At 34.8% G+C, this 26,761-nt stretch overlaps 2 protein-coding genes and 1 long non-coding RNA gene across 5 annotated transcripts in view; 2 read left to right on the plus strand and 1 right to left on the minus strand.

The window, feature by feature from the left end:
- Positions 1–4,263: 4,263 nt before the first annotated feature.
- Positions 4,264–23,144, minus strand: LOC127944949 (protein phosphatase 1 regulatory subunit 14C-like). The gene is made up of 4 exons (XM_052541397.1): positions 22,845–23,144; positions 13,059–13,142; positions 11,959–11,991; positions 4,264–6,764 (listed from the first exon to the last, which is right to left on the minus strand). Exons 1-4 carry the CDS (start codon positions 23,070–23,072, stop codon positions 6,690–6,692), a joined length of 420 nt encoding a protein of 139 aa, XP_052397357.1. The 5' UTR covers positions 23,073–23,144; the 3' UTR covers positions 4,264–6,689.
- LOC127944955 (uncharacterized) lies at positions 7,135–9,988 on the plus strand. Its single transcript, XR_008150482.1, has 4 exons — positions 7,135–7,354; positions 7,571–7,704; positions 8,047–8,101; positions 9,529–9,988. It is a non-coding gene; the product is annotated as an uncharacterized LOC127944955 (long non-coding RNA).
- A 2,399-nt stretch (positions 23,145–25,543) lies between the features above and the next one.
- Positions 25,544–26,761, plus strand: part of LOC127944936 (ensconsin) — a 37,353-nt gene continuing 36,135 nt past the window's right edge. For all 3 annotated transcript variants that reach the window (XM_052541372.1, XM_052541368.1, XM_052541371.1), the window contains exon 1: positions 25,544–25,627. In XM_052541372.1, coding sequence (XP_052397332.1) covers positions 25,582–25,627 — 46 coding nt within the window. In that variant the 5' untranslated portion in view covers positions 25,544–25,581. The remainder of the gene's footprint in view (positions 25,628–26,761) is intronic.

The following is a 26,761-nucleotide window of genomic DNA, read 5'->3' on the forward strand; positions in this document are numbered from 1 at the left end:
ATATTTAGTAGATTCAGCAATGATCAAGTGAAGTCTATGAATGAGTCAGTGAATCATTTACTCAAACGATTCATTCAAATACGTTGATTCAACCAGGAATAAATCACCAGCACTTGTCTGGTGTGTTCCTCGGATCCTGTCGATTGGATGTCAATTTTGCTGTGACTTCATTCGGTCATATTTTCATTGGCGGAGCAAATCAGACAGAGTAACAGCAGGCCTATCTAAATTTAAGTAACTTGACATGAACTTATTGTTTATTGAACCCGTCGAGATTTCATGATATTTTCGATATCAGCATGGATTGTCTATTAATCATATATCTTAATAAAATCAGCATGTTGTATAACATTATACAACAAAATATCAAATGTCGTAATAAAATCTGGTTATTATTCAAATATAATATGAATTGATTTAGAATTAATTAAATCAATATTACTTGTGTGTGTGTGTGTGTGTGTGTTTACACTGGTGTGTTTAGACTGCAAGAAATCCATCCCAAAGCAGCGATCAAGCAAAATATCAGAGTCACGACGCTGTTGACACGACATTTATTGATTTAATTGAAAATCGCTCTCACTCTCTCTTGCACTCACCATGATATTACAATGTATTCACATTTGAATGATGAGCTCAAAGTTAATTTAATGTTATCAATCATAATAGCAGATCAAAATAATAGTCCCTTCTCAGAGATGCATTTCATATCACAAAATGAAAATGCTCTGTCATTACTGCACTTTTTCCATGAATACATTTCCCCTGTGGAGACTAAAGAAATGCAATTGGCAATATTTATTCATGTAGGATCTATGTTCTCACACACTGATGGTCATTTAAAGGTCATGCAAAGGACATTTTGTAGTGGATGTTGTTCTGTTGTGGTTTTTATAATGGAAATCATCTCATTTGCGTCACTGTATGGTGTTTTTCTCACAGACATGACATAATCAAAACAGTGGTTTTGTGTCATTATAGAAAACAGTGAACATTTTAAAACATGCTGTTATTTTGATTGTTTTCTAGTTTTGGCTTGAACTTGACGCTTGACGTCTCAAAACCTCATTTGCGATAATTATATTTCAGTGTGAGGATAACAAGCATGTCTAACTCCCAGTTCTGTTTGAAAAGGGAGACGAATTTCTGCCTAGTCAGATTTCAGCATCACACATCTGTATCACAACCATTTCATGCTTTCCAGTCTCAGCATCACTCGAAGATGGAAATATGCATCCTGACTGAACCCAAGTAAGAGAAGTAAAAACTTTTTTTCATATTATAAATATCTAAACATATCTAAAATGATCAGTAAAAAGCAAGACATGAGCCACTCTTAATACTCCAATCTAGCATGAGCTAATTTGCAAGTTAAATGTCAAAGGTCTATTTTTAATCCCTAAACCATAGTTTGCACCTAATTGAATAGAAATTCCTATTCATTGCCACTTTATAGTCATGTTATTAACTGATACTTTGCCAAGTGCATTGGACTATAGAAACTCAAGGACATCAGTTCAGTGTGAAGTTTCTTCAACTATGTGCACCTTTGACCATTTGGACTTTTAGAAATAAAATAGAAAGCAAAATAAAAATGTTATGTTCCCACTATAACAGTCCAATGGTAGACACACAGTACATGATCAAAGGAGAATGCAGTGTCTTTTTTTAAAGCAATTTCCACCACAAAATGATTTATCGTGTTTTATAGGGCTTGATGGTTAATTTTTATACAATTTTTTTTTACATTTTAGTAATTTTGTTGTGTGTTTTTGTCAATTTCATCAATATAATAACCCTGGTGGAAATTATTTTAAAATTGGAAATGATTTAAAGCACTTCCATTTTTAGTTGTAATTACTTTTCAAATAAAATATCAGTCTCCTTTGTCTTGCTAAGGCTAAAAGCACTTTATTAGGGGTGGAATTGTTGGGAGTTTTAATCCAGGGGTCACCAAACTCAGTCCCGGAGGACCGTGTCCAGCAGCGGTTATCTCAGACCCTAATTTAACACACCCAAACCAGCTAATCAAGGTCTTACTAGGTACACTTGAAACTTCCAGGCAGGTGTGTTGAGGCAAGTTGGAGCTAAACTCTGCAGGACACCGGCCCTCCAGGACTGAATTTGGAGACCTCTTCTTTAACCTATAAAACATGTAAATGCAAATATTTTTTTTCACACAATAATAGATCTTCATAGTTTACTGAAAGTCTGGGTCTGGGACAAGGGTGAAATTATACAAATTTTTAAGAGAATGAACAAAAATAAATGACAGCTTATGTGTGACTTATTTACAAATAATAATAATAACCATACCTTGAAGCTGTAATTTGTACTTAGTAGTAGTAGTAGTAGTAGTGGAAGAGAATTATTTTGAGAGTGTAATAATAGTAGCAGAAGTGCTGGAACTGAAGGCTGCTGTAATGGCTATAAAGTGAATGGAGTCTGATAGCACTAGAGGTTTTCCAGGACTTACATGTCTCTAGAGACAAACTGTGTTTATTGGAGTGAAATAAACCAATTACAGTACACTAACACTATACACGCAGACACACAGTGTGATTGTGTATGTGTTCCTGGAGTGCTTTCAGGCCCGGTGTTGCTCCACAGATCTGGGTCAATGCGGGCAAGTTAAATATTAACCAATAAAAACACAAGTCTGCTTAAAATCTGTCGGCATCTACAAGTAAGATTTTCTTCAAAAATAAAACGAGAAGATTTTGCGGTTAACAATCACATGTTACCTATTTAAATTATTATTATTTTAAGCTCAATTCAACTTAAATGAGAGTATCTTGCTACTAAGATTATTGTAATTTTTTCATGTCTAGGTTTCTGTGTATCTTCAGATAAGATGGTGGGTAAAGATTTATTGGACTAATGTGCTTTTGAAAACTGCATTAAACTGCCAAAGATAGAAACTCATTCATTGTAAATCGATACATTTTTAATGATTCATGTTACAGCTTGTTTTGATGAATGAATGAAGGAATTCTTTCTTTGGGTCAGTTTTCGGAAATGCACAAATGCATGAATGAATATTCGGTCTTCATGATGGTTCTGGGAAATGCAGAAAGGAATGTGTATTTTAAATTCAACTGCATGTGGCATTTCAATCACTGATTGCATTGCCGGATATGGCAGATGCTACAATACTGTTTTCTCCTGTTCTCTAATAATAGCATGATAGATATGAGAGGGTTAGAGAAACGGATGAGACAAGAGCGGGGTGAAAGAAAAAGACATGCAAAGAGGACAACAGTGCAGGAAAAGAGCAACAGAGATTTCTGTAGGGAAACGAAGAGGGAGGACGTGCATGCTGACCAGTGCTTTATTTAGAGAATACATTCGCTGAAGAGAGTTAAACTGGGCTACTTCAGTCAGCCTACATCACATCTTAATATGATGCTAGTGGATGACAACAGCAGTGATGACAATCAAATTAGGCTCGTTACTTGCATAGAAACCCTGATACCCTTTCAGTCTAGATTGCTGATTGAGTGAAAAGGCATTTGAATGGATTGTGTTGCACATCTGGAGGGCACAGAGCCAGAGCACACGCCTGTCATTAGACATTCTCCTCACATGCAATTATGCCCCTCATGAACGCGCCTGCAGAAAGTGGGTCAGGAAATTTAAAGGGAAAGTGTCACTATAAAGCAATTTCATAGTCTCATGTGTTTGTTATGTTTCTGTGCTCTCTAACTAAGTCTGTATTGAAGAAACTGATATATGAATGACAATCACTGATTTTATGCTCTTAATTAACCCAAATAATCAATTACCAAAATATTTGGTATCTTTTAAGTGAATAGATCACCCCAAAATTAAAGAATCTGTAAATGTACTCACCATCAAAGATGTAGATAAGTTTGTTTTCCGGCCAAAATATGACTCCTCTATTCATAATTATTGAAGAATCATTTTGGGTGAACTATTCCTTTACAACAATCAAAATAAATTTGGAAAAGAGAATGAATATGTATTAGAATTATCGACAAATATTATGTAGGGAGGATTCATAAGAAGAACAAGACAAACGAGTCTTGTAGCAAGTAAGCGGATTAATGCATTTTCAGGACTAATGTGAAGTGTTCAGTAATGAGATGCAAATTTGTTACTAACTGACCCCAGAAAGTGTGGTTTTCTCAATGCACATCCACATAACATAAACCTTACATAGGGATGTTTGTAGTACGTGATACATATTTGATATAATGTCCATTTGTGTCAATAAAATTAAGTGACACTGAAGAACGTGTATTGTAACAGTTCAGACATTTTGCCTTTATTTGAAGTAGAACAGCACAAAAAAAACACACTTTACATATGAAAAAAAAAAAAAAAATTCAAAACACCCCAAATGGAGAAAGAGTCAATAAAAATTAATAAAAAGTTGTGCATTTAATATTTATAAGAGTAATACTTGTTATAATGTATAAAAAGACAAATAATCGCTTAAGCGATTAAAAACTTCCCATCATGCCAATAAAACATGCATAAATAAAGCTTTCGTACACTCAAATACATCTCTAACATTTTAGGAAACAAAAAGTAAATTAAATAAAAAAGAGATCAGCCTAAACCCTGAATTTTCTTCTCTGAGAGTCAAAACATACTTGAAAACACGCAAACCTCTTAAAATCCACAATGATATTTAGATGCAGGCTGACAGAAACGGATCATAAAAATATTAGATTCATCCAAAAGTATAAGATCAAGAGCGAATCTCTTTTTCTTTTTTTTTTTATACCCTTTTTCTTTCGGCCTGCAAAACACATTGTCCATCCACACTGTAGAGGGTTAAAAAGTTTAAACAGCACCATAGTTTCCCCCCTGGGTTCCTTGTTATACAACTTACACCATCAAACACAAATCTGACCCATGAGTATGACACTGAATGACACGAAGATTAAATGTTCTTTATAGAGAAACATAATATACATGTACCAATTTACACCGATAGCACTTTATAATGTGATCATATTCAGCCGATTTATATTCTTTGGCAGCCTCCGTGTAAAACCGTGTGAGAAAAGCAAATTAAAGCCTAGATTTTAACGATTTATGTGCCTTCAATAATGGCTTGAGTCAAACTAGATACGTCATCCAGCTCGATCATTAGATGAACACTAACCATCATCACAGTACAGTGTGTCTGTTAATAAGATCTATACTCTCTTGCAGCCCTTGTTGATTTATAGAAGTGTTCAAAACTCAGGCTATGTTCGCCATACTAGTATGTTATACTTTGCTACGAACTCAGCAGGACAGTGTGTATGCTACAATACATGAATGCATTTGCTAAAATATGCAGTGTATAGTTTAGAATACTATATTCCACAATGCAATGCACTCTATTCTACATTTTCAGGGTATTTAGTATGTACTGCACAGTAAATAGTATACTAGTATTTAAAGGAACAGTTCAAAGTAAATTATTCATACTTAGACCACCCAGGATATAAAGGAGCTTGTTTCTTCATCAGAACAGATTTGGAGAAATTTAGCATTACATCACAAGCTCACCAGTGGATCCTCTGCAGTGAATGGGTGCCGTCAAAATGAGAGTCCAAACAGCAAGCAATGGAGCAATTGTTTAAATATTTTGATGTATTTGTTTCTAACAAACACACAGGTTTTAATTTCACAAGATGTTAATTGATGGACTGGAACGGTATGGATTACTTGTGGATTACTGTGATGTTTTGGACTCTCATTCTGACGGCACCCATTCACTGCAGTGGATCCATTGGTGTGCAAGTGATGCAATGCTCTATTTCTCTAAATCCCAATGAAGAAACAAACTCATCTACATCTTGGGTTACATTTTAGGTGAACTATTCCTTTAATTCCGAAAATAGCCTCATTTCTTTACTTCCTGTAATCATATCCCACCAAAAATCTTTACAGTTTTATCACACCACAGTCATATTCACTTTATGAAAGTAGTTATTATAGCCACAGACCTTTCAAGAATAGTTCAGTGTTCTTGAAAGATTATAATTGTTATGAAAACCCCAGAATTATGATGGACAGACTGATATGTATTCTGTCCAATTATATGACATTAAACTGAACATTACCCACAGTTCATGAACCTAAATAATCCATTATGCTTGGCTCATGTACAGACTCTAGGGAAGAATAACGTTCGTGCAAATTCATGAATTTTAACTGGACAGATATTGGTGAATATCACTGCTTAACAACAAATACCAAAGATTTATGTAACTTTAGCATCTTTCCTTCAAGTAAAAATGAATTAATTAATAATTAAAAAAATTAAAATATATTTAATAAGCTTTATAAAATAGCGTTGTAGTCGGTTGCGGTTCATAAAAAAAGCTGTAATACTGAACCAAACCGTGTAATAATGTGTTGGGCCTGTAAGACCCTTAGAGAGGTTGAGGACAGGAACAGACTGTGTGAGATTGTTTGATTGTGTCCTGGATGAACTTTGCACTCTTGGATTTATTGTCTGATCTATGGATAATGGATGACTCAATTTAGGTGTCCTGAACAGAGTCAAGGTCCTTGGAAAATGAATGAGTATATTGATTCTGGAGCAGAAATGAATCCTGGGATAGCGAATCCTTGAGGGCTGTATGAGGTCAACTCTACGCTGAGTGATGGATTGTGGGACCTGTAGTTTAGGTCGCTGGATTGTCGTTGGCATTTTGGAGCACTTAAAAGCTTTTCTTCTGCGGAGCACTGAGTTTTCTCATTCCTCTTATCCTGCCGAGGAGCTCACGCACAAAGTCCTGGTGAAGAGAGAAAGACAGAAGGAGAGAGAGTGAGGCAGATTGTATGTCTCTTCTGCTCAATCTCGGTGTGTGTGAGTGTAAAGCCCGTGGCTGTAGGTCAGTAACAATGCTGTAAGGTCACTGATTTGCAGACTATGTGGGTGGTTTTGACAGCGGCGAGCACACATACTCAAACAAGAGCATATGCTACACTGTAAAAAAAGTCCGTAAAAATACAGTACAATATACCGTAATAATTTAAAGGAATTGTCCGTATTTTCTTTTTACAGTCGTTTCTCCGTTATTTTTAACTACGCTTTGCATTGTGGGTACAAGAAGCTCAGTCTACAATCGGCGCGAAACCAATGCTTTTGCTGGCGCCATTATTCACGGAGATACTCTCTGTCAAAATCTCATTTTAAAGTCGGATTTAGGATTTTGAGAATGGTTCCTACACTTCCTTTGTTAATTATTTTTTGTTAAATGTAACAAACTGTATCGTTAACTTTGTTGCTGCCTGGCTTGTTTGGCAAATGAATGTCGGAGCCGTTGCATTCAACATTTTCAGCATACCGTCACATCTTAACGTTAATTTACTCGACGTGGAGGTACGTGTTGCAGTGGTTGCAGTGCACTCTTTTAGTTTTATAAATAAAGGTTTATTACCTTTTTATTGTTGTTGATGCGGTGTAACGTGTTTGTTAATGAGCATGTCTAAAGCATCAGGCGTATTAATGTTTCTGAGGTGATAATTGAGCACCTGTGATAACATTAAATCTGAATTGCGGTACAACTGTGTTTAGAGCGCTTTATGCCTTCAACAGGAGCAGGCAGAGCAATTGTCAAGAAAAGAAGACGCCATTAACGTTACAACTTTTTATTTAAAAGAGATTATATGAGCAGAAGATCTGACAACACGGAGTTCTTCAAGGATAACGCACCTTTTCTGCCAAACGAGGTAGGTTTAGACATTTCATCGGCTTATTTATGTTAAACACACACACACACACGAAAAGTTAATTCTGTAACTTTACTGGCACCCTGTCTGTGAACGCACACACGTCATGCACGCACAGAGAATGGTGCTTCATACAAGTTCTCTCACTCTTACACAGACAAAAGCACGCACAAAATGTACATTTTTGGCGAGTGAGAGTCTCAAATAAGTTAATAAGTCTTGACTGATGTAAAGATTAGGGATGTGTCAAATGTCCGTCGATGTGAGTCATGTTTAAAAGGGACAGTAGTTCATGACATTGATGGTGTTTCTGTTTCTATTCTTTTTCTTTTCTAATGGCAGGTCATAATTGCTGCTGTACTTTGCATCCCAAGCCCCCCCTGCATTCTTATCACGGGTTTGTATTATGTTTTATTTATTAAGTTTTTATTAATGAAAGCTTATGTGTAGCAAAATTCAGTTAGAAATGTAATATGCAAAATGGGAATGCAATATGTAAAACAGCAATGTGTTTCTGTATTTTAATGTACATTTTGCCTACATGTCCAATATTTAGTGCAAAATGAAAATGAAAAAAAAAACTATTATATAATTTACATTTGCTATTTCCTACAACAATACTTTTAATATGCAAAATAAAAACATATTTTAATGCTTTATAAGTTGCAAAATTCAAATGAACATATATTACACAAATTGATTAGATTTGTTTAATATGTCCAAGCAAAAACTGTAGTAAAATTATCATCTAAATGCTGTTTTTCCTAAACAAATTTTGACTTGGGGGTAGGACACTTGGGATTACATTTTCATCATAATACAGCATGATAATTGTAGCAAAATACAGTGAGAATTTCACAATGCATTCTGAGCCAAAGGTGCCACAAAATGGTGGTTTCAATTTCTATTATTCTTAGTGCATTGAAGAAGTGGATTGACACTTACAAGATGTTTCAGTTGCATTTTCACTTAATACCTCGCAATGAATATAAAGTCAGTGTGGATTTGAAATGCATTTGGAAATGCATCACGCCCCTGACCTGTCAATCGTTAGGCTACATCAAGGTGGGGGTCAGCAACAGGACACACAATATGTGTATATTCACTCAACCAAACGCTCTCCACACTGACTTAAACTAAATTCATCGCTGGGTATTAAATGAAAATGGTATTGAAACGTCTTATATGTAAGAGTCAATGCATTTAAGAAAAATAAAGATTTAAATCACCATTTTGCTGCACATTTGGCTCAGAATGCATTGTGAAATTCTCACTGCATTTTTGCTACAATTTCATGAGGTATTATGATGAAATTGCAATCCCAAGTGTCCTACCCCCCAAGTCTAAATGCATTTAGGAAAAACGGCAATTAATAATAATTTAGCTAGATTTTTTGCTTGGACATGTTAAACATCTAATAAATTTGGGTAATGCATTTTCACTGTAATTTTGCAACTTATAAAGTGTTAAAATGTTTTTAATTTGCATATTAAAACTAGTGTAGAAAATGGCAAATGTAAATTATATAACTGAGTTTTTATTTTGCACTAAATTTGACACATGTATGGTAAAATGTTAATTAAAATACAAAACTACATTGGCATTTTATGTATTGCATTGCCATTTTGCACATTTCAAATTGAATTTTGCTATCCATATGGTTCCATATTTATTTACCATTAGGGATGTTCAACACTGACAAGAAATTAGTCATGGAGTCCTTTAGTCAGTTAACAGAAAGATTGAATCAATGTTTGGAGTGGCTTTCTGAATTTACAATGTGTTGTTTATAATTTCTTTGTTTATTGTTATTGGTGATTCCAGATTGCTGTCACACAAGTTACCATTTCCTCCCCCATTGTGGTCGGCCGAGCTACACATTCTCTTTGTTTTATTTTAAACATAAAAAATCCAGAGGAGAATGGCACCTACGCTGGAATTCATTCAAATGTAAGGAATATATCTAATAAAACTGTGTATAAAGCATTTTGTTATGTTGCCATTTAGTTGAAAATAATAAGGGTTAGTTCACTCAAAAACAAAAATTCTGTCATTAATTACTCACCCTCTTGTTGTTTCGAACCTGTAAGACCTTCATTCATCTTCAGAACACAAATTAAGATATTTTTGATGGAATCTGAGAGCTTTCTGACCCTCCATTGACAGCAAGTGCCCTACCACGATCAAGGCACAGAAATATAGTATAAGGACTTCGTGAAAATGGTGCATGTGACATCAGTAGTTCAACTGTAATTTTACGTGAATTTTGTGTTCTGAAGATAATTGAATGATTTACGGGTTAAGAACGACATGAAGATGAGTGATTAATGACAGTTTTAATTTTTATGTGAACTAATGATTTCTAAGTATTTCATAAAACATTCTTGACAAGATCACGTGACCGATGCAATTGGAGACCACTGGAAATGCAAGTTTAGCATTTTATAAGCAATGCTTAAAATGGAACTTGATAATTCAATCTCCACCTGTTCTGCACATTACTCTGTACTTCACTTTCATTAATTTTCATTTCTTGTCATGTGTTCTATAGGAAAATTATGTAATTTCACTTGACTATTGACTATTAGTCTGTAGCAATTGTTAATAATGACAGCCCTGTCTTTGTATAAATTTTTACCCCATGTATTAAAAAAATAATAAAATAATAAAATCTTTATCTTTGAGACCATTATTTGGTGCAACACCAATATTGTACAGGTACCTGCTCATATTTTATTTTAATTTTGTACGGAATTAAACATTTTAGGATGACTGAAGTGTCCTTTTAATGGTATTGATTGAGTACTTTAATAATACGGAATATTACATTTTAGGTTTGATGGAAGTGTCCCTAAATGGTAAAGAAAAAGTCTGGTAAATCTACGGAAATATCTGTTATAGGGTTTACGGAATTGTCCGTACAATGACGCAAAAATTTACGGAAAATACGGAATTTTCCATTTTAGGTTTGACGGAAGTGTCCGTCAATGGTACAGAAAAACTCAGGTAAATCTACGGAAATATCCGTTTTAAGGTTTACGGAAGTGCCCGTACAATAACGGAAAAAGTGCTGGTAATTAATTACCAGCACTTTTTCCGTTTTTTAACGGAACTTTTTTTAACAGTGTAGTGTTTAGATTAGAGAGGATTGTAAATGTCTGTGGCTGTGTGTTTGCTTTTCATTTAATTTAAGATAATGATGGATACACTGAGTGTGTTTGTATGTGTGCAATCAGATGTCTAAAGATGAAAATATATATATTTTAAGGAAATTAATGTTTATTATTTTATAATTTTATTATTAATATTGCATTAAATTGATCAAAACTGACAGTAAAAAACATTTTTATTATATTTGTTCATATTATATAATTAAATACTGATACATTGTTTTCAACATTGATGATTAAAAAAATGCAAAGTCAGCATATTAGAATGATTTCTGAAGGATCATGTGACACTGAAGACTGGAGTAATGATGCTGAAAATTCAGCTTTGCATCACAGAAATAAATTATGTTTTAAAATATATCCAAATATAAAACAGGTATTTTAAATTGTAATATTATTTAAAATTATTTCTATTTGTACTGTATTTTTGATCAAATAAATACAGTCTCAGTGGACATAAAAGACTTCTCTCAAAAATTCTTACAGACCCCAAACGTTTGTACCTTAGTGTATATATAACAAAATCAAATATTACAAGAATTTTGTTAATGGTATAAACATGTATAAACATAATGGTATTAAATAAATATTATAAATGTAAAATTAAATTAAAAAGGAAATGAAAACAGAAGTACTTCCAAATTTCAATAATCAAGTAAACGTTTGTTTTAATTGGAGGAAAGGCATCTATATGTGTGTGGGGTCAGTGGGTTATTGTTTCTGCTGTAGCTCTTATGCATTATGATTTTCACCAGACATGTTTTCAGGTCAGTGTATTTGTGTAATTGCACTAGCATGTCCAGAAGCAGTATGTGTGTTACTGATGTGAAGCGCTCATGCGGTGAGTCATGCGAGCCACATACACCGCTTGCGAACAGCAACCACAATTCGACTAATTATATGTATTTATGTATATATTTGACTACAGATACATATGAAAATATAAGGCAGCGTAATGTGGATAAAAAGCTTTTGCTTGTGAGTGCATTCATGATGTCTTAAAAATATTGCCTAAAATATTGTCTATTCACTAGGTTTTGGAACAGAGCTGTGGGTAAGTGTCCTATATTTTATTATGACTTACATCAGTGGGCTTGTAGCAGTCTGACAATGATTCCTGAGGGACAAAAACAGAGAGATATCAACCAGCTGAGACACACACCAACAACTTAAGAAGCTTCTGCATTTACAGACTTATAATATACTAATACATACACAGTGTGAATTCTCAGCTATATATTGCAATTGCGCAGTCCTGGTTTCATGCTTAATGTGTTTTTGCACTAAAGTGGCACTATAGTTTCTTTTAAATATCTTAACCAGATGCTATTATTCAGCTAGCTAGTTATAAAACTGCTGACTTTAATTAATTACTCAGCAAGATTCTCTTCATTCTAACTTAAACTATATTAAATACTTTAAGTCTTTAAAGAAATGGTTCACCCAATTAAATATTTCTGTAAATGTACTTGCCCTGAGGCCATCCCAGATGTAGACGACTTTGTTTCTTCATCAGAACAGATTTGGAGAAATGTAGCATTCCTTTGCAGTGAATGGGTGCCGTCAGAATGAGAGTCCAAACAGCTGATAAAAACATTGCAATAATCCACAAGTAATCACACCTCTCCAGTCCATCGTGTTTACTTCAAACCATTGGTTCTGGCTAAAATACAAGTCATTTATCCGTAATATTGCTTTTTCCAGTAAAAAAGTAATTTTATCTGAATCGGGTGAGAAATATGCGCAGATCAGGCAATGCTTATGAAAACAGAAATATTTCTAAACAAATATGACGGTGAATTTTGATGTCAGAGGAGAACAGGGGATGAACTTTTACACTGATGGAAGCGTTATAATGGATTATAGACTTGTATTTTGGTTTAACATTTGGACAGCTTAATGATGGACATGTTTAATTCACAAGATGTTAACTGTTGGAGTGGAATGGTGTGGATTACTGTGGTGTTTTTATCAGCTGTTTTGACTCTCATTCTGACGGCACCCATTCACTGCAGAGGATTGTTGAGCAAGTGATGTAATGCTACATTTCTCCAAATCTGTTCTGAGGAAGAAACAAACTCATCTACTGAGTGTGATGACATTTCTGTCAGCATATTTTCAATTTTTGGGTGATTTAATAAGAAAGGCATTCTCTTAAAAACACACGCTCACACAGGACTTTACCTGTAGTTTTATGGCTCTCTCGTCTTCACTGTTCACCTCCAGGAGATCATCAATGTCTATCTCCAGCTCTGGCATTTCCTCTTCCTGTAGAAGCAGAGATCAGGCAACATTAGTGGAAGTGAACACATCACACAGTGAGAAATCACAAAAGAGATTTCTTGTGTGCCTATTTTTATAATGAATTTTGCAGAAACATCTGAAACCACCAAGAATTAAAAAGAAACCTCCAAGCAATTAATTTCCCCTCTGGGTCCTGTTCTTCATTAGGAAACAATTCTAGCAGATTGGATGGATGTGGTCTAGATAAATCAGCAGCCAAGGATTTCTGAATTCTGTGTTCATCAGGGACATTTAGGAAGCTGTCTAGAGAACATCAGGAAACAGTATGAAGCATCCTTGACCAGAACACCAGAAGGTGCCAGTGTGATGACAGACAGAGCCACACAGATGAGACGAGCTCTTTAACTCACCTCTTTAAAGGTGAGAGAAGGAAGGGAAGTATTTTCCATGTAGCAATCACTTTGGCTTGTGTAGTGAATGAGAGAGGTGGAGTAATACACATAATCCATATACACAATCATTATGAAACAACATTTGTCATTTTTTTCTGTGTGTGTGCCAGGGATTGTGTGTGTTTCAGCCAATTCTGATCCAAGGACAAATCCAGGATCCACTGTTTTTTTAATTGTATTTATGTATAAAATGTATTCACTGATTAAAAAAAAAAAAGTAAATATACATATACATTTTTAATCACATACATACACATGTACATAAAGTATATCTATCTATCTATCTATCTATCTATCTATCTATCTATCTATCTATCTATCTATATATATATATATATATATATATATATATATATATCTACATATATATATATATATATATATATATATATATATATACATATATATATATATATACTTTTATTTGATTATTTTTCACACTTATAACTTTACAACAATGCAGTATTTTGGCATTCTTTATATTTCTAAATTCAATTACACACAAACAAACACATTTTTTTTCTTTCGTATTTATTAATTAATACTTAACATCTCTTTTTAAAATGTCATTGTTTATATTTTAAAATAACATTTTCTCAAAGGGAGACTCAGACTCAGCTCTAACTGTCCTAAAAGTGTACGTCATCCATCTGAACAACTGTGCAACCCATGACAGCTTTCATGGTCCACAGTTTACAGTTCGGCTTAAAAAAAAGCATCGAGATTTCTAGTTCTGCAGTTACAAATCTCTGTCTCAAGTTGCAATGATGTTGTGTTTACTAGCTACTAAAATAAGCATCAGGTTAATAAACACTGCTTCTTTTCAGAGAGAATACAGACAGAAGGAGATCGAAAGAAAAGGAGAGATTTAATATGAAGCAGGTCAAAATGATTAGCTGGTCTGCAGAGTTAATAAAGATGAGTGTGTGTGTGGGTTAAGAAAGCGTGGGTGGTTGAGAAGAAAATTCACACTATGGTTCATACGGTGAGGGAAAACTGACAATGATGGATCTAGAACGGTTTTTATACCCTTAAAAGAGTGATTTCATCAAAAATATGAGTAATTTCAGGTTTTCCCTCATGCCTCAAAATTCTCTTCAACTTCTGCATAGACCACATTATCTGAGCTATGCGATCCAGACTAAGGTGGATATTGTGAATTCATGTAAATCTATTCAGAATGATTCTGACACACTTTTCCACTTAAGACAAACACAAATGGATACACATCAATGTATATTAACACTATAAATCTGCAAAAGGAGACACACTTACATATGCACTTTCAATGAAGACTGATAAATCAGTCTTTTAGTACACCGGCATGGTTTCTTTAACCTTGTTAGAGCTGTTTGTTAAAATAATGATCCAATCAGATGCCTGCCTGCTGTCAGACTGGCTCATACTGTACATCATTTACACATTCATCATTACCTGTGTGTTTTCTCTTTGAAAGAGAAAATGTCACAGAAGACAATACCATCCACAAAGACTCAAGCAGATAAAGCTGAACCATCAGCAGATCAGTGAAAGCCAACCGCCAAAACATGACCAATTAATCACAGACTGATCCAAAACCAGTCAAGATGATTTCATTAGCTACATTAACACTGATGAACCAAGAAGTCTGTAAGAAACCACACAGCAACATGCTAAAAAACATCCAGAATAGCAACACCTCTGCAGTGCTGTACAGTTTTGCACTAGCACTACTGATATTTTCTTCCATATTAATAGATTAATTAATAATATATCAAACAGTGTGTATATATATATATATATATGTATATATATATATATATATATATATAGTGCCATCTGATTGTTTGTGAACCCCTTGCAGAATCTGTAAAAATGTGAGTAATTTTTACAAAATAAGAGAGATAATGCAAAATGCATGTTATTTTTTTATCGAGTACTGTCCTGAATAAGATATTTTAGATAAAATATTTGTATATTTAGTCCACAAGACAAAAAAATTGCTGAAATTATTACAATACCCCCATTCAAAAGTTCTGGTCTGGTTCTTGGTCCCTTGTTTGTTCTGAACTGAGCTCTTTTCTTCAGAAAAATCCTCCAGCTCCTGCAGATTTTTTAGTTTTCCAGAATCTTTTGCAAATTAAGTACAATTTACCTTGATCTTCAAATTCCAAAGTCATTCTCATAATTGCTTCATTTGAGCAATCATTAATGCCCACTATAGCATCATAAATAATGTTTATCAATTTTATCAAATCATTTTATGATCCCGCTGCTTGCATATAAAGTCTTGTCTGTTGTGAAAGAAAAGCCCTGCAGGTGTATTGTGGGTAGTGAATGCATGTGCTGTCAGGCCAGAGAGTTGAACGAGGTCTTCCAGTCTGCAGAAGCAACACAGACACCCTCACTTGACCTGTCAGTGTGTTGAGCCTCATCGTGCAGTCGACTGGTGTCTCATCTGCAAACACAGAGCAGAGGGAAGCCGTCTCTCTCTCTCTCTCTCTCGAAGCAGACAGGTCAGATCACTGAGGATTTGTATCAGAATATCAAACATGCACTGGTGTGAGAAAGGTCTTGCAGAGAGTGCAAAATGTACACAGAAATGCCAACAGCTATGCTGAGAATTCACACACACGCTCCCACACACATAACACGATTTGAATACCAACATAAACAAACAGATTGTATTGTACCGTGAACATACTGTATGCTCATGAAATACTATGCGCATGCATATCCTGCATGTCACAGACGATTTGTGATCAAGGTCATTTTGTCTGCAGGATCAAAATGATACATTTGGTCTCTACATGAACCCATTTTTTTTGAGGGGACATCTGATGCATAAGTACGTTGCATCTACTTTTAAAAATCAGCCATAAAAAAGGAAAATGCATGTTTATTGACTGCAAATCTGAATATTTAAGATTAGTGTTTAGTACAGCAGTGTTACTGAATTCGCTTTCACATCCTATCACAGCACTTTTCATCCATGATCACACAGAGAGCTTGGAAACTGCTGCACGCTGCTCAAAATAGACAGAATCCTCAGCAGAAAACAGCTTAGACAGCAGCAGTTTGTGACCGTCATTGGTTTGAGAACCCCATCATTAGCTCGCACGTAACCACCTCATATGCACGTTCAATACACTAATGACCTCCAGATGGACTTGTTTTACTAAGACAAAGGACATCAAAGCTCTGGCACACATATACATGCAAATCGCAACATGAAGCAGCATATACATTTGTTCTTGTAAGCACACAATGCTGCTGGAAATGTGAAAATGGACACACAAACACACACACACACACACACTCACCTTTATTGTTTCTCAGAGGATTGTTAGTGTGGGCATGAGATGACATGCTGTTTTACTCGAGGCAGAAAATGATTCAATTCCCAGTCCAATATCTCTGTGTCTTTTATGCCCTAAATTGCCAGTTTTTGTTTGTTTTATCATGCGCTAAAAATATTCTATTCTAATTCCATTAAATTCGTCCATCCTCTGCTTTTCCATTACTTCCCTCTCATCTTCTGCTCTAATTCTTTTCCCCAATCCTCTTCTCCAAGAAGCCATGGAAAATGACCTCTGAATATCCTGATAACGTTACACCATTTTTTTCTCGCTTTCGCTCTGTTGGATACACTTCCTCAATATAAGAATCGAATCCACGTTGTGCTGACAGTCATTCTGATCGAGTGATGTCAAAGCTCAGCTCTGTGACGTCACAGTCAAAACAAAAGATGTTATAAAGTGAGCTGGTTTAAGCCCATCACAGGCTCAAATGATTGGCCAATGAATGCAATTGTAAGCACAGTAAATACTTGTACTCAAGGGGGCGATAGAGCAACCTTCAATTGGTTCTACAATTAAACCAAATTTTATTATTATATTTTCCATTTTCTTTTAAAATATTAGTTAAGGTTTTAGTCAATTTGTTGCGTGTCATTTTTATGATTGGTTTTCTTGTTCTTTGAACATCAATAGAGTTTAATATATATTTTGAAATGGTTTTCATTTTTATATTTTCTGATTTCATTTTTAAGTTTTAGTAGGCTACTTTTGTGTGTTCTTATCACTTTTATTGGTATTTGCTTTTTAAGTGTCAATATTATTAAATGTTTATATTAATAACTTTGTTATTTAGTTATTATAGTCATTTTAAAAAATACAATGTCATGGGTTTTAAATTGTAAAAAATAATAATATCATTTTTCCATTATTGTGTAATTTTAATTCACAGTATTTATAGTGCAATTTTTATTAAAAGTATTATAATACTGAGTCATAAAATCCAAATTTAATATAGAATTAAATTGCCTAATTATTAAGCATTGAAGTCAGAGTTGAAATAATAAGTACTAACTCTTTTTTTATTTTCCTTGAAATAAATATTTAATGAAATAAATTAAACGTATTTTATTTTAGCTTGTTGCAAAGGCAACTTGTTTTTGCTCAGTTTAACTTGAAGTACTAAACTAAATCAGCTCACCTAAAATCAAACTGACATTTGGGAATGCAACAGTGCAACCAAGCCTGCATTTCTAGAAGCATCTGCCCAGCTTTTGGAAAGCATATGCATTCATGTACTAGAGATTAAGTTTCAGGCCTCAGGGTTTAGTTAGAAATAGTTCAGTTCTATCAAACCTTCACTGTCAGCAAGTAATCCCATGCTGACCTACTCTTCTTTAAGAAAATCTGCCTAAGTTGTCAACACCTTACACTAACCCTACAGCTGTTAGTGAGCTGCACGCAAATCCCATCAGTAACTGTCTGTTTACATGCTAACCTGTTAGACACTTTCCCTTAACTCATGTAACAGTGTGAGAGACATATTTAAGTAATATTGAACAAACAAACATTCAACTTGTTAATATCAACAGTTTTGATCATTTTTGCTCAGCCAATGAAAATAAATGCTAATGAGACTGCAAAATGTAATCTATGGATGTTTCAACTGTTTATTTAACTGTGATAATAATGAATGCTTCCTGAGCAGCAAATCAGCATATTAAAATGATTTCTGAAGCATCATGTGACACTGAAGACTGGAGTAATTATGCTGAAAATTCAGCTTTGCATCACAGGAAAAAAAACATTTTAAAGGGGGGGTGAAATGCAATTTCATGCATACTGAGTTTTTTACACTGTTAAAGAGTTGGATTCCCATGCTAAACATGGACAAAGTTTCAAAAATTAAGTTGTATGTTTGAAGGAGTATTTTTGTTCCCAAAATACTCCTTCCGGTTTGTCACACGTTTGGGAAAGTTTTTTTCGAGTATGGCTCTGTGTGACGTTAGATGGAGCGGAATTTCCTTATATGGGTCCTGAGGGCACTTCTGCCGGAAGAGCGCGCGCTCCTGTATAGCAGAGCACTGAGAGCACAACAGACATTCACTGATCAGAGCGAGAGCGTCGCGAAATGTCACAAAAGGAGTGTGTTTTTGGTTTCCAGGGCAAGACAACCCTGCACAGATTACCAAAAAAAACAGCATTAAGGGACCAGTGGATGGAGTTTATTTTTTACAGAGCATCAACGGAGTTGTGCAAGTGTTTGTGTTTGTTCCCTGCATTTCGAAAATTCTTGTTTTACAAACAAGGCCCAGTTTGACGACAGATTTGCACATCGTTTATTTCTTAAGGATGATGCAATCCCAACGAAAAAGGGTCACGATCGTGTGTTGGAACCGCAGGCGGTGAGTAAAACTGCTTCAAATATCTCTGCGTCCTTGTTAGTGCGTCCCCTCCCATGCCGGAGACCCGGGTTCGAGCCCCGCTCGGAGCGAGTCGTTGCTGCTGCTGCTCTCGTTCAGTTTCAGCCTCTGGATCTTATTCTGGATCATAAATAAATGGCTGAATCTGACTGTTAGCCATGGTTTGTTTTGGATGATGGTTTTTCCCTCAGGGTAATGTCACAGTTTCCACATGCTCTCAACGCAAAAGCCTACTGGCGCTCGTGATTCTTTAGCTCCGCCCACACGTCACGCCTCCAGGTGCTCGTGTTTTTCCAGGAAAAATCAGTACAGACGATCTTTCTCTTATGAATATAATAAAACTAAAGACTTTTTGGAGTTATGATGGATGCAGTATTACTCTATAGGTACTCAAGATTAACAGGATATTGAGTGAAAACCAGCATTTCACCCCACCCTTTAAAAGATATTACAGAAATCAGTTTTTTTTTTATTTTAATAATATTTCACAATACTGTTTTTGTAAAGTCTCTTGCCTTTAATTGTAACCTGCTCTAATGGGCGCCCATGCAGTCATTGAGCTGAGAAAGCTTATTGTGTAACTTCCTCTTCTTGTTTCTATAGTAATGCTATGTACTGTATTATATCAAAACAATATATTGTGAATATAACTCACACAGATGCACACACCAATGCATAACATTCAGAAGATGCAACCGTGAAGACCAACAACATCCTCCTCTAGCATGCTCTCTTTTAAACATATGATTGCCAGTGAACTTTTGCCATAAAAATCGGACTCTAAACAGCCAGAAGATGCTGCTGGGATTGTGTGTAAAGTCCAGTGAGACCATGTTAAAGGTTAATTTACCATATGCTCATGTCTGCTACGACTGAAGAAGAACAACATGGCATTATATTAACCTCACAATCACTACCCTAAACGTCCTATTCTCAGACTTAAAGAAATAACACATATACTAAACCTAATAAATACAGAAATGCACCTGTTTATTTTAAATGAAAATTCACTACTATGATAAGTGTTTGCGATTGTTTTTGTATCTGACACTATTCACCCAAAAATACAATTTTTGTAACAAAATGGAAGATAGACATACTAAAGAGGTTAATTATTTAATTTGAATTATTAAAATGAAATTACAATAATTTAGAAAGAATATGCATATTATAAAACTATAAATACTATTTAAAAAAAAGATAGATTCACAAAATGTAAATTATTATCAAATACAGTAAAAAGCACTTGCCTATACAAGGATTTGAGTACAAATAAAATGGAAATGAATGCAATTATTCATCATATAATATAAATTTACTATTTAATAATAATAATAATTATTATTATTATTTTATTATTATTATTATTTGATTTTAAACATAATCAGAATTTAAAAAAATATTTTATTTTTATTTACAACAAAATATTTTTAGGAATATTAATTTACATACAAAATAAATGTAAATAAAAAAATGTATCCTCAACAACCTAAAATAAATATAAATACAATTAAATTAAATTAAGCTAAATTAAATCAGAGAGCTCTTTTATGGATTTAGGTTATAATATGTTTGGATTCAGTCTTACACAGCCAAGGACTCTGGAATTTAAATATGAATTTCCTGATTTTTACTCAGATTTTGGAAAGCTCACAGAATCCTTTTAACCGGATCAATATTATTCTGCTTCACAAGTCAAACTAGCCATTTTTCTCTTTTTTGTCTCTCTGGGGCAGTGCTTTAAGTGGGCCGGTACGCACCAGTACTCTACCACCACTTCCAAATATAGCTCTTGAGCTTACCCCCACCTCTCCATGTGCCCAGACCGTGCTTTTAGCATACCTGTTACTTCATTTGGACATCTGTTTTAATAGAGGTTTTAATCCTTTGCCTGCGCTACCGCTTTTCAGAGCACCCATCACAATGCACACTTCTTAATTCTTCCTAGTTCAGAGTATGGAGCGTGAATCATTTGAACCAGTTCGGGAGTTTGGAGCGGGTTCGCGGATCATTTGAATCAATTCGAGAGTTCGTAAGCGGATTTGCGAATCATTAGAGTCATTTTGGGAGTTCGGAGCGGGATCGCGAATCATTTGAGTCAGTTCGGGAGTTCGGAGCGGGTTCGCGAATCATTGAGTCAGTTTGGGGATCGCAAATCATTTGAATCAGTTCGGTAGTTTGTAGCGGGTTCGCGAATCATTCGAGTCAGTTCGGGAGTTCAAAGCGGGTTCGCGAATCATTTGAGTCAGTTTGGGGATAACAAATAATTTGAATCATTTCGGGAGTTCGGAGCGGCTTCGCGGATCATTTGAATCAATTCGAGAGTTCGGGTTCGCGAATCATTTGAATCAGTTCGGGAGTTCGTAGCGGGTTCGCGAATCATTTGAGTCAGTTCAGGAGTTCAAAACGGGTTCGCGAATCATTTGAGTCAGTTTGGGGATCGCAAATCATTTGAATCAGTTCAGGAGTTCGTAGCGGGTTCGCGGATCATTTGAGTCAGTTCGGGAGTTCGGAGCGTGTTCGCGAATCATTTGAGTCAGTTTGGAAGTTTGAATGCAGTAATGCAGTAGCTCTTTCTAAGGGTATTTTTTCAAAATCCTTTTGCACATTTTATTTATGTTCAGTAGTTCTTTCTAGCTCAAGTAAATCCACAAACTAATAAAATGATTTATTATTAAGGTTGCCTGTTGACTGCTGTATATAAAAGCCCTTCAATATAGTTGTTGTTACCTCAGGGGATGAGGGGAGTCATCAAAAAAACAAAAACAAAAAAACAGGAAAGAAATGTTTTTTTTTTGGCTATAGTACCGGCACCTCTTTTGGGCCACTTAAAGCACTGCTCTGGGGCCAACACAGCATCAGCAGAAAAAAATAAAGCTGATGGAGAACAGAAACACTGAGAGATACAGATAAAGAAAGAACAAAAGAAACCAGCAGACTGTACAGAGCAATAAGTCACCTCACAGTTCAGCAGAATGTTTGGTCATCTTCAGATGAGGATTGATGCCAAAGGATGCCTATAGCTGTAGTCTCATATCGCAACCAAATGTAGGTCACACAAAGACCACAATTTATCAGCCTAAACCCAAGGCAAAGGTGTAGCTTTGAGACCTTTAGAACCCCACATGAGCTGATTTATATACTACTGTATCACCATTACACCCTTGGTCAAGACACTTAACCTCAAGCTACTCCAAAAACACAGTGATAAATGAACTGCAAATAAAGCTGAAAAAATATAAAAATAAATCCTTTATTTTGTCTGGCTGATAAGTGGCATGTTTGGCAGATGTATGAATCTATGTTTTTTTCTAAAAGATAGCATTCATAAAAAAATAAAAATAAAAAAAGCTCTGATTGTAAATTATTAAATAGAAAATATAGTAGGCAACTTGTATGCCTTGCATGAATGATAACTAAACGATTACAATTATATTATTAATTACAATATCAATTAATGCATTTATAATAATGATTGTCAATTACAATTCACAATAAACAAAAAATACCAAATAATTAAATAAAAAAACGAATGATCTAAATTGAAGTAGAGCTCTTTTATGGGTCCAGTCTTACCTCGCAGTCGTAAAGATCGCTCAGCTGTTCAATGATCCATTCCTCTAGTATGAGTCTCTTCCGCAGCTCTTTTCTGTCGTACTTCACCGTCACTTTGCCCTGCTTTTTCGGCACCGGGTCATCCCTCTGCATCGGTCCTGAACCGGCGCAGACCACGCCGGGCTGAAAGAACACCCTTCCCGCGGCCGGGGGCAGCTGTGCGGTCGTCTCGGCGCTGGCGGTGGACATTGCGGCGGTAATGATGGCGGTGGTGTCTGAGGGGTGTATGCAGGGACACAGTCGTTTCTCACACCTGCTATTTAAAGCACAGCGCGAGCATTTAAAGGACACCCGGCGCGTGGGAGGGGAATATCAAGCCCGTTAACACAGTGAGTACCAGAACGCGCACAGTATTGGTGAAACGTGAAATCCCTCTGCGCTCATTGGACACAACAGAGATCCAGAACCATGGACCATTGTACAGTATGAGATTATAATATCATGACATTTTGACATCTATCTATCTATCTATCTATCTATCTATCTATCTATCTATCTATCTATCTATCTATCTATCTATCTATCTATCTATCTATCTATCTATCTATCTGTCTGTCTGTCTGTCTGTCTGTCTGTCTGTCTGTCTGTCTGTCTGTCTGTCTGTGTGTCTAAACAACATAGAATGCAAAACAAAATAAAACGGAGTGTAAATTACAATAAAATAGTATAATAAAATTTTCAGTACACATAGTTACTGTTTATTATTTACTGTATTTACTATCATTCTTTAAAATAAATTTGATATTGATTTGACATTTTGCTTTATAATGATATAATTGATTTATGGAGGCAACTAAAAAATGGTATAATATAATTATTATAATTGTATAATAAATGAAAATAAAAATAAATGAAAAGAAAATAGAATACAAAAAGATTAGAAAGGTAGTTAGATACATATATATGTATATATATGTAAAAAACCCTCTAACACTAGGTTGCTCTATTCTTTTTCTATTCTTTCTGTTTTCTTTTTATTTATTATATTATTTAAAAGCCCTTGCTACATGTGTTTAAGCTAACTGAGACTTGTTATAGCACTTGTATATCATTGCTCTTTTGTTGTTTTTGATTGCTTCCACTGTCCTCGTAAGTCTCTTTGGATAAAAACGTCTGCTAAATGACTAAATGTAAATGTAACTATACTTCTATACAATACAGTCCAATACTATATGCAATACAAAATATAAGGCACAATACACAGAATACAGCAGCTTAATCATATTATGCCCTAATGAGAAAAAACGTTGTGTTATGTGTGTTATGTCGATGCATAAAATGTGGTTGTGTGTTAAAGTGGGAGGTGAGGTCAGAGCTTCAGTGGGATAGAGGACAGTGAGGAGAGAAAGTGTTCAGGGCTTATGTAACGAAATGAAACTCCCACTAATGAGATGGCCCAGTCACAAAACACCTGTGCTGCTCCAAAGAGAACAAGAGAGACTGAGGGAGAGAGATTTGGTTCCTTCATGTTCTCGTTTATCTACTTTATGATGCTTCTTAATAACAATGTGGGATGCATGATGTATGTGAGCAGACAGGATGATGGATTGTTAGACAAAAAGCTTGGGGTGTGTGTTTGTGGATTAGAGGTTATCTGGGGATATTCAATATTAAACCATCCAATCCAAAAATACATGGCTTATTGCTCTGTTTTTGTACATTCTGTGTTAAGCTGAACCAAAACAATTCTCAGAAGTATTTTTTTTTATCCATTTATTTGTATGTAAAAGAGAGTGATGTCAAATGATGTCACTTCCAAAAATAACAACTGGCTTAGTACACTTAGTACAAACACACACACACACACACACACACACACACACACACACACACACACATCACTTAATGGTGCATGGGAACAGTTTATATTCTTATTATAATTATATTATAAATATGATACATACTTATATATATAATTTTCATGTTCAGATCATGAAGGTCCAAATGGTACAACACACACTTCATTTAGTTGTGGAAGTGTACTGTAAATTGCTGCCACCTTTTGGACATCTTGTAATATTACAAGGGAAGACACATAAACACTACGCCATAAAAATAAATAAATAAATAAATAATGTAAAGGACAAAAACAGTGTGTAGACTACATAAAACGTCAGCTTGAATAACATGAATATGCATTATCACTAGATGGCAACAAAAAGACAAATTTGTGTTAATTAAAAATAATAAATATATTATTGATTATTAAAGTATCTTATTAAAACATTTAAAATAACTAGTTATTTTTTAATAAAAGTTAAATATAAATAGTTTCAAAGTAAAATAATTAAAATATAATAAATAGGCCTATAAACGATTGAGTGATTATAAAATATATTAGAAAACAGAAATAATAATACATGCATATTTTTAAAGATACAAATTATTTAAATAATCTGAAGTTAAATTAAATTAACATTTTAAAATAAAATTAACGAGTTATATTTGATAACATACAGTGTTTTATAAACATGCAGTTGCAATTAAATAAAGACAGATACAGACTATTTAATAATTAAACATTTAATTAACAATAATTACTGAATTTGGACTTTATGAGCAAAGAGAAAAGAGCTCTTGCAATCGGTCGAGTCTGTCTGTCTGTATCTGTAATTCTGCACCTGTCCGCTAGAGGCGCGTAACCGCCGCTTTAGTACTAAGCGCGCGCTCTCTAATCCTCTCATGTGACGTCGGTGAAATGGCGGAGCGGGATGGAAGCGACGTCTGTCAGAGCTCAAGCCAAGGTGAGCATTTATTTACTTCAAGTAAAGTTTGTCCAAAAGTACTATCAGCGCTAACAAACTTTTATCTGTTTTTAAAGCTGCTCGGTTCAACCTGTCACAATATAAAACACTTTTACCTCAGAAAGCAGCGCGCGCCGGTCAGAGTAAAAGGATTACGTTAAATCAGTAAATCAGCCTAAACGCTTGAGCCAAAGCACTGCCATCGGGTGTTTATATCTCGGTTAAAACATTGGTTTATGTTTTGATATGATGCTGGTTAATTAGTTTATACTCTTTTTAAACTCAATTGAAGCAGTTTTGATCGGAGCACCTGTTACATCTCATGTGACGGGACAAGTTTAGGCTACAGTATATCTGTTGTATTTTACTCGTGTTGTTGTGTTATTTGTAACGTTACAGCCAAGTAAATATCGCCCTAAAGAGCCTTGTGTAATCCTCCTGTCTTTATTTGTTTGGTTTGTTACATAAATATGTTGGTGAGTGAATCGCATTGTATTTACATTTAGATTAACGAACGCCGCCCACGTCATCATCTTCATGCCCCTCTTATTTACTCTCAAATTGTCTTTATTTGTCTAAATACTGGTGACTAATGTGTCCGATCCAACCCATATCACTTTTTGAAAATAGAAATGGGTTTTGAGAAACGAAAACCTGTAAGAAAAGCAAGGGAAAATGCTTCTGAGTAGTTTTGTGTCTGCATTACACTGGTCCAAAGACAGACTCAATGTAGGTCAGACTGATATTTGTCCATTTCTAGATTAACCAATCTTGCAGATTAACAGAGATTACTTGGCCTTTGTGGTTACAACACCTAAACTTTGTCAGTAGATTCTAGCCACAGACAACAACGGTTTTACTGGTTAAAGTGTAAGGTTACTGTCTTTCTTTGGGCTGGAGGGGCAAAGATCAGATTCCTGTGCCTTCTCAGTTATGAATTTAGTAAAGTAAGAGCGAGTAGTTTTTTTTTTATCAACTTTTTTTATTGTTTTTCAGTTTGATAGTGTGTTTTTGACATGTATGGATATACAGATAAATAGATTAATATAGATCACTGTTAAAAAATGAAGACATTTGATTATTTTGATTTATTTGATTATTATCAGCATCAGTTCATAACCTACTTTCTTTGCT

The sequence above is a fragment of the Carassius gibelio genome, chromosome A23 (assembly GCF_023724105.1).
Source record: "Carassius gibelio isolate Cgi1373 ecotype wild population from Czech Republic chromosome A23, carGib1.2-hapl.c, whole genome shotgun sequence".
Classification (NCBI taxonomy): domain Eukaryota; kingdom Metazoa; phylum Chordata; class Actinopteri; order Cypriniformes; family Cyprinidae; genus Carassius; species Carassius gibelio.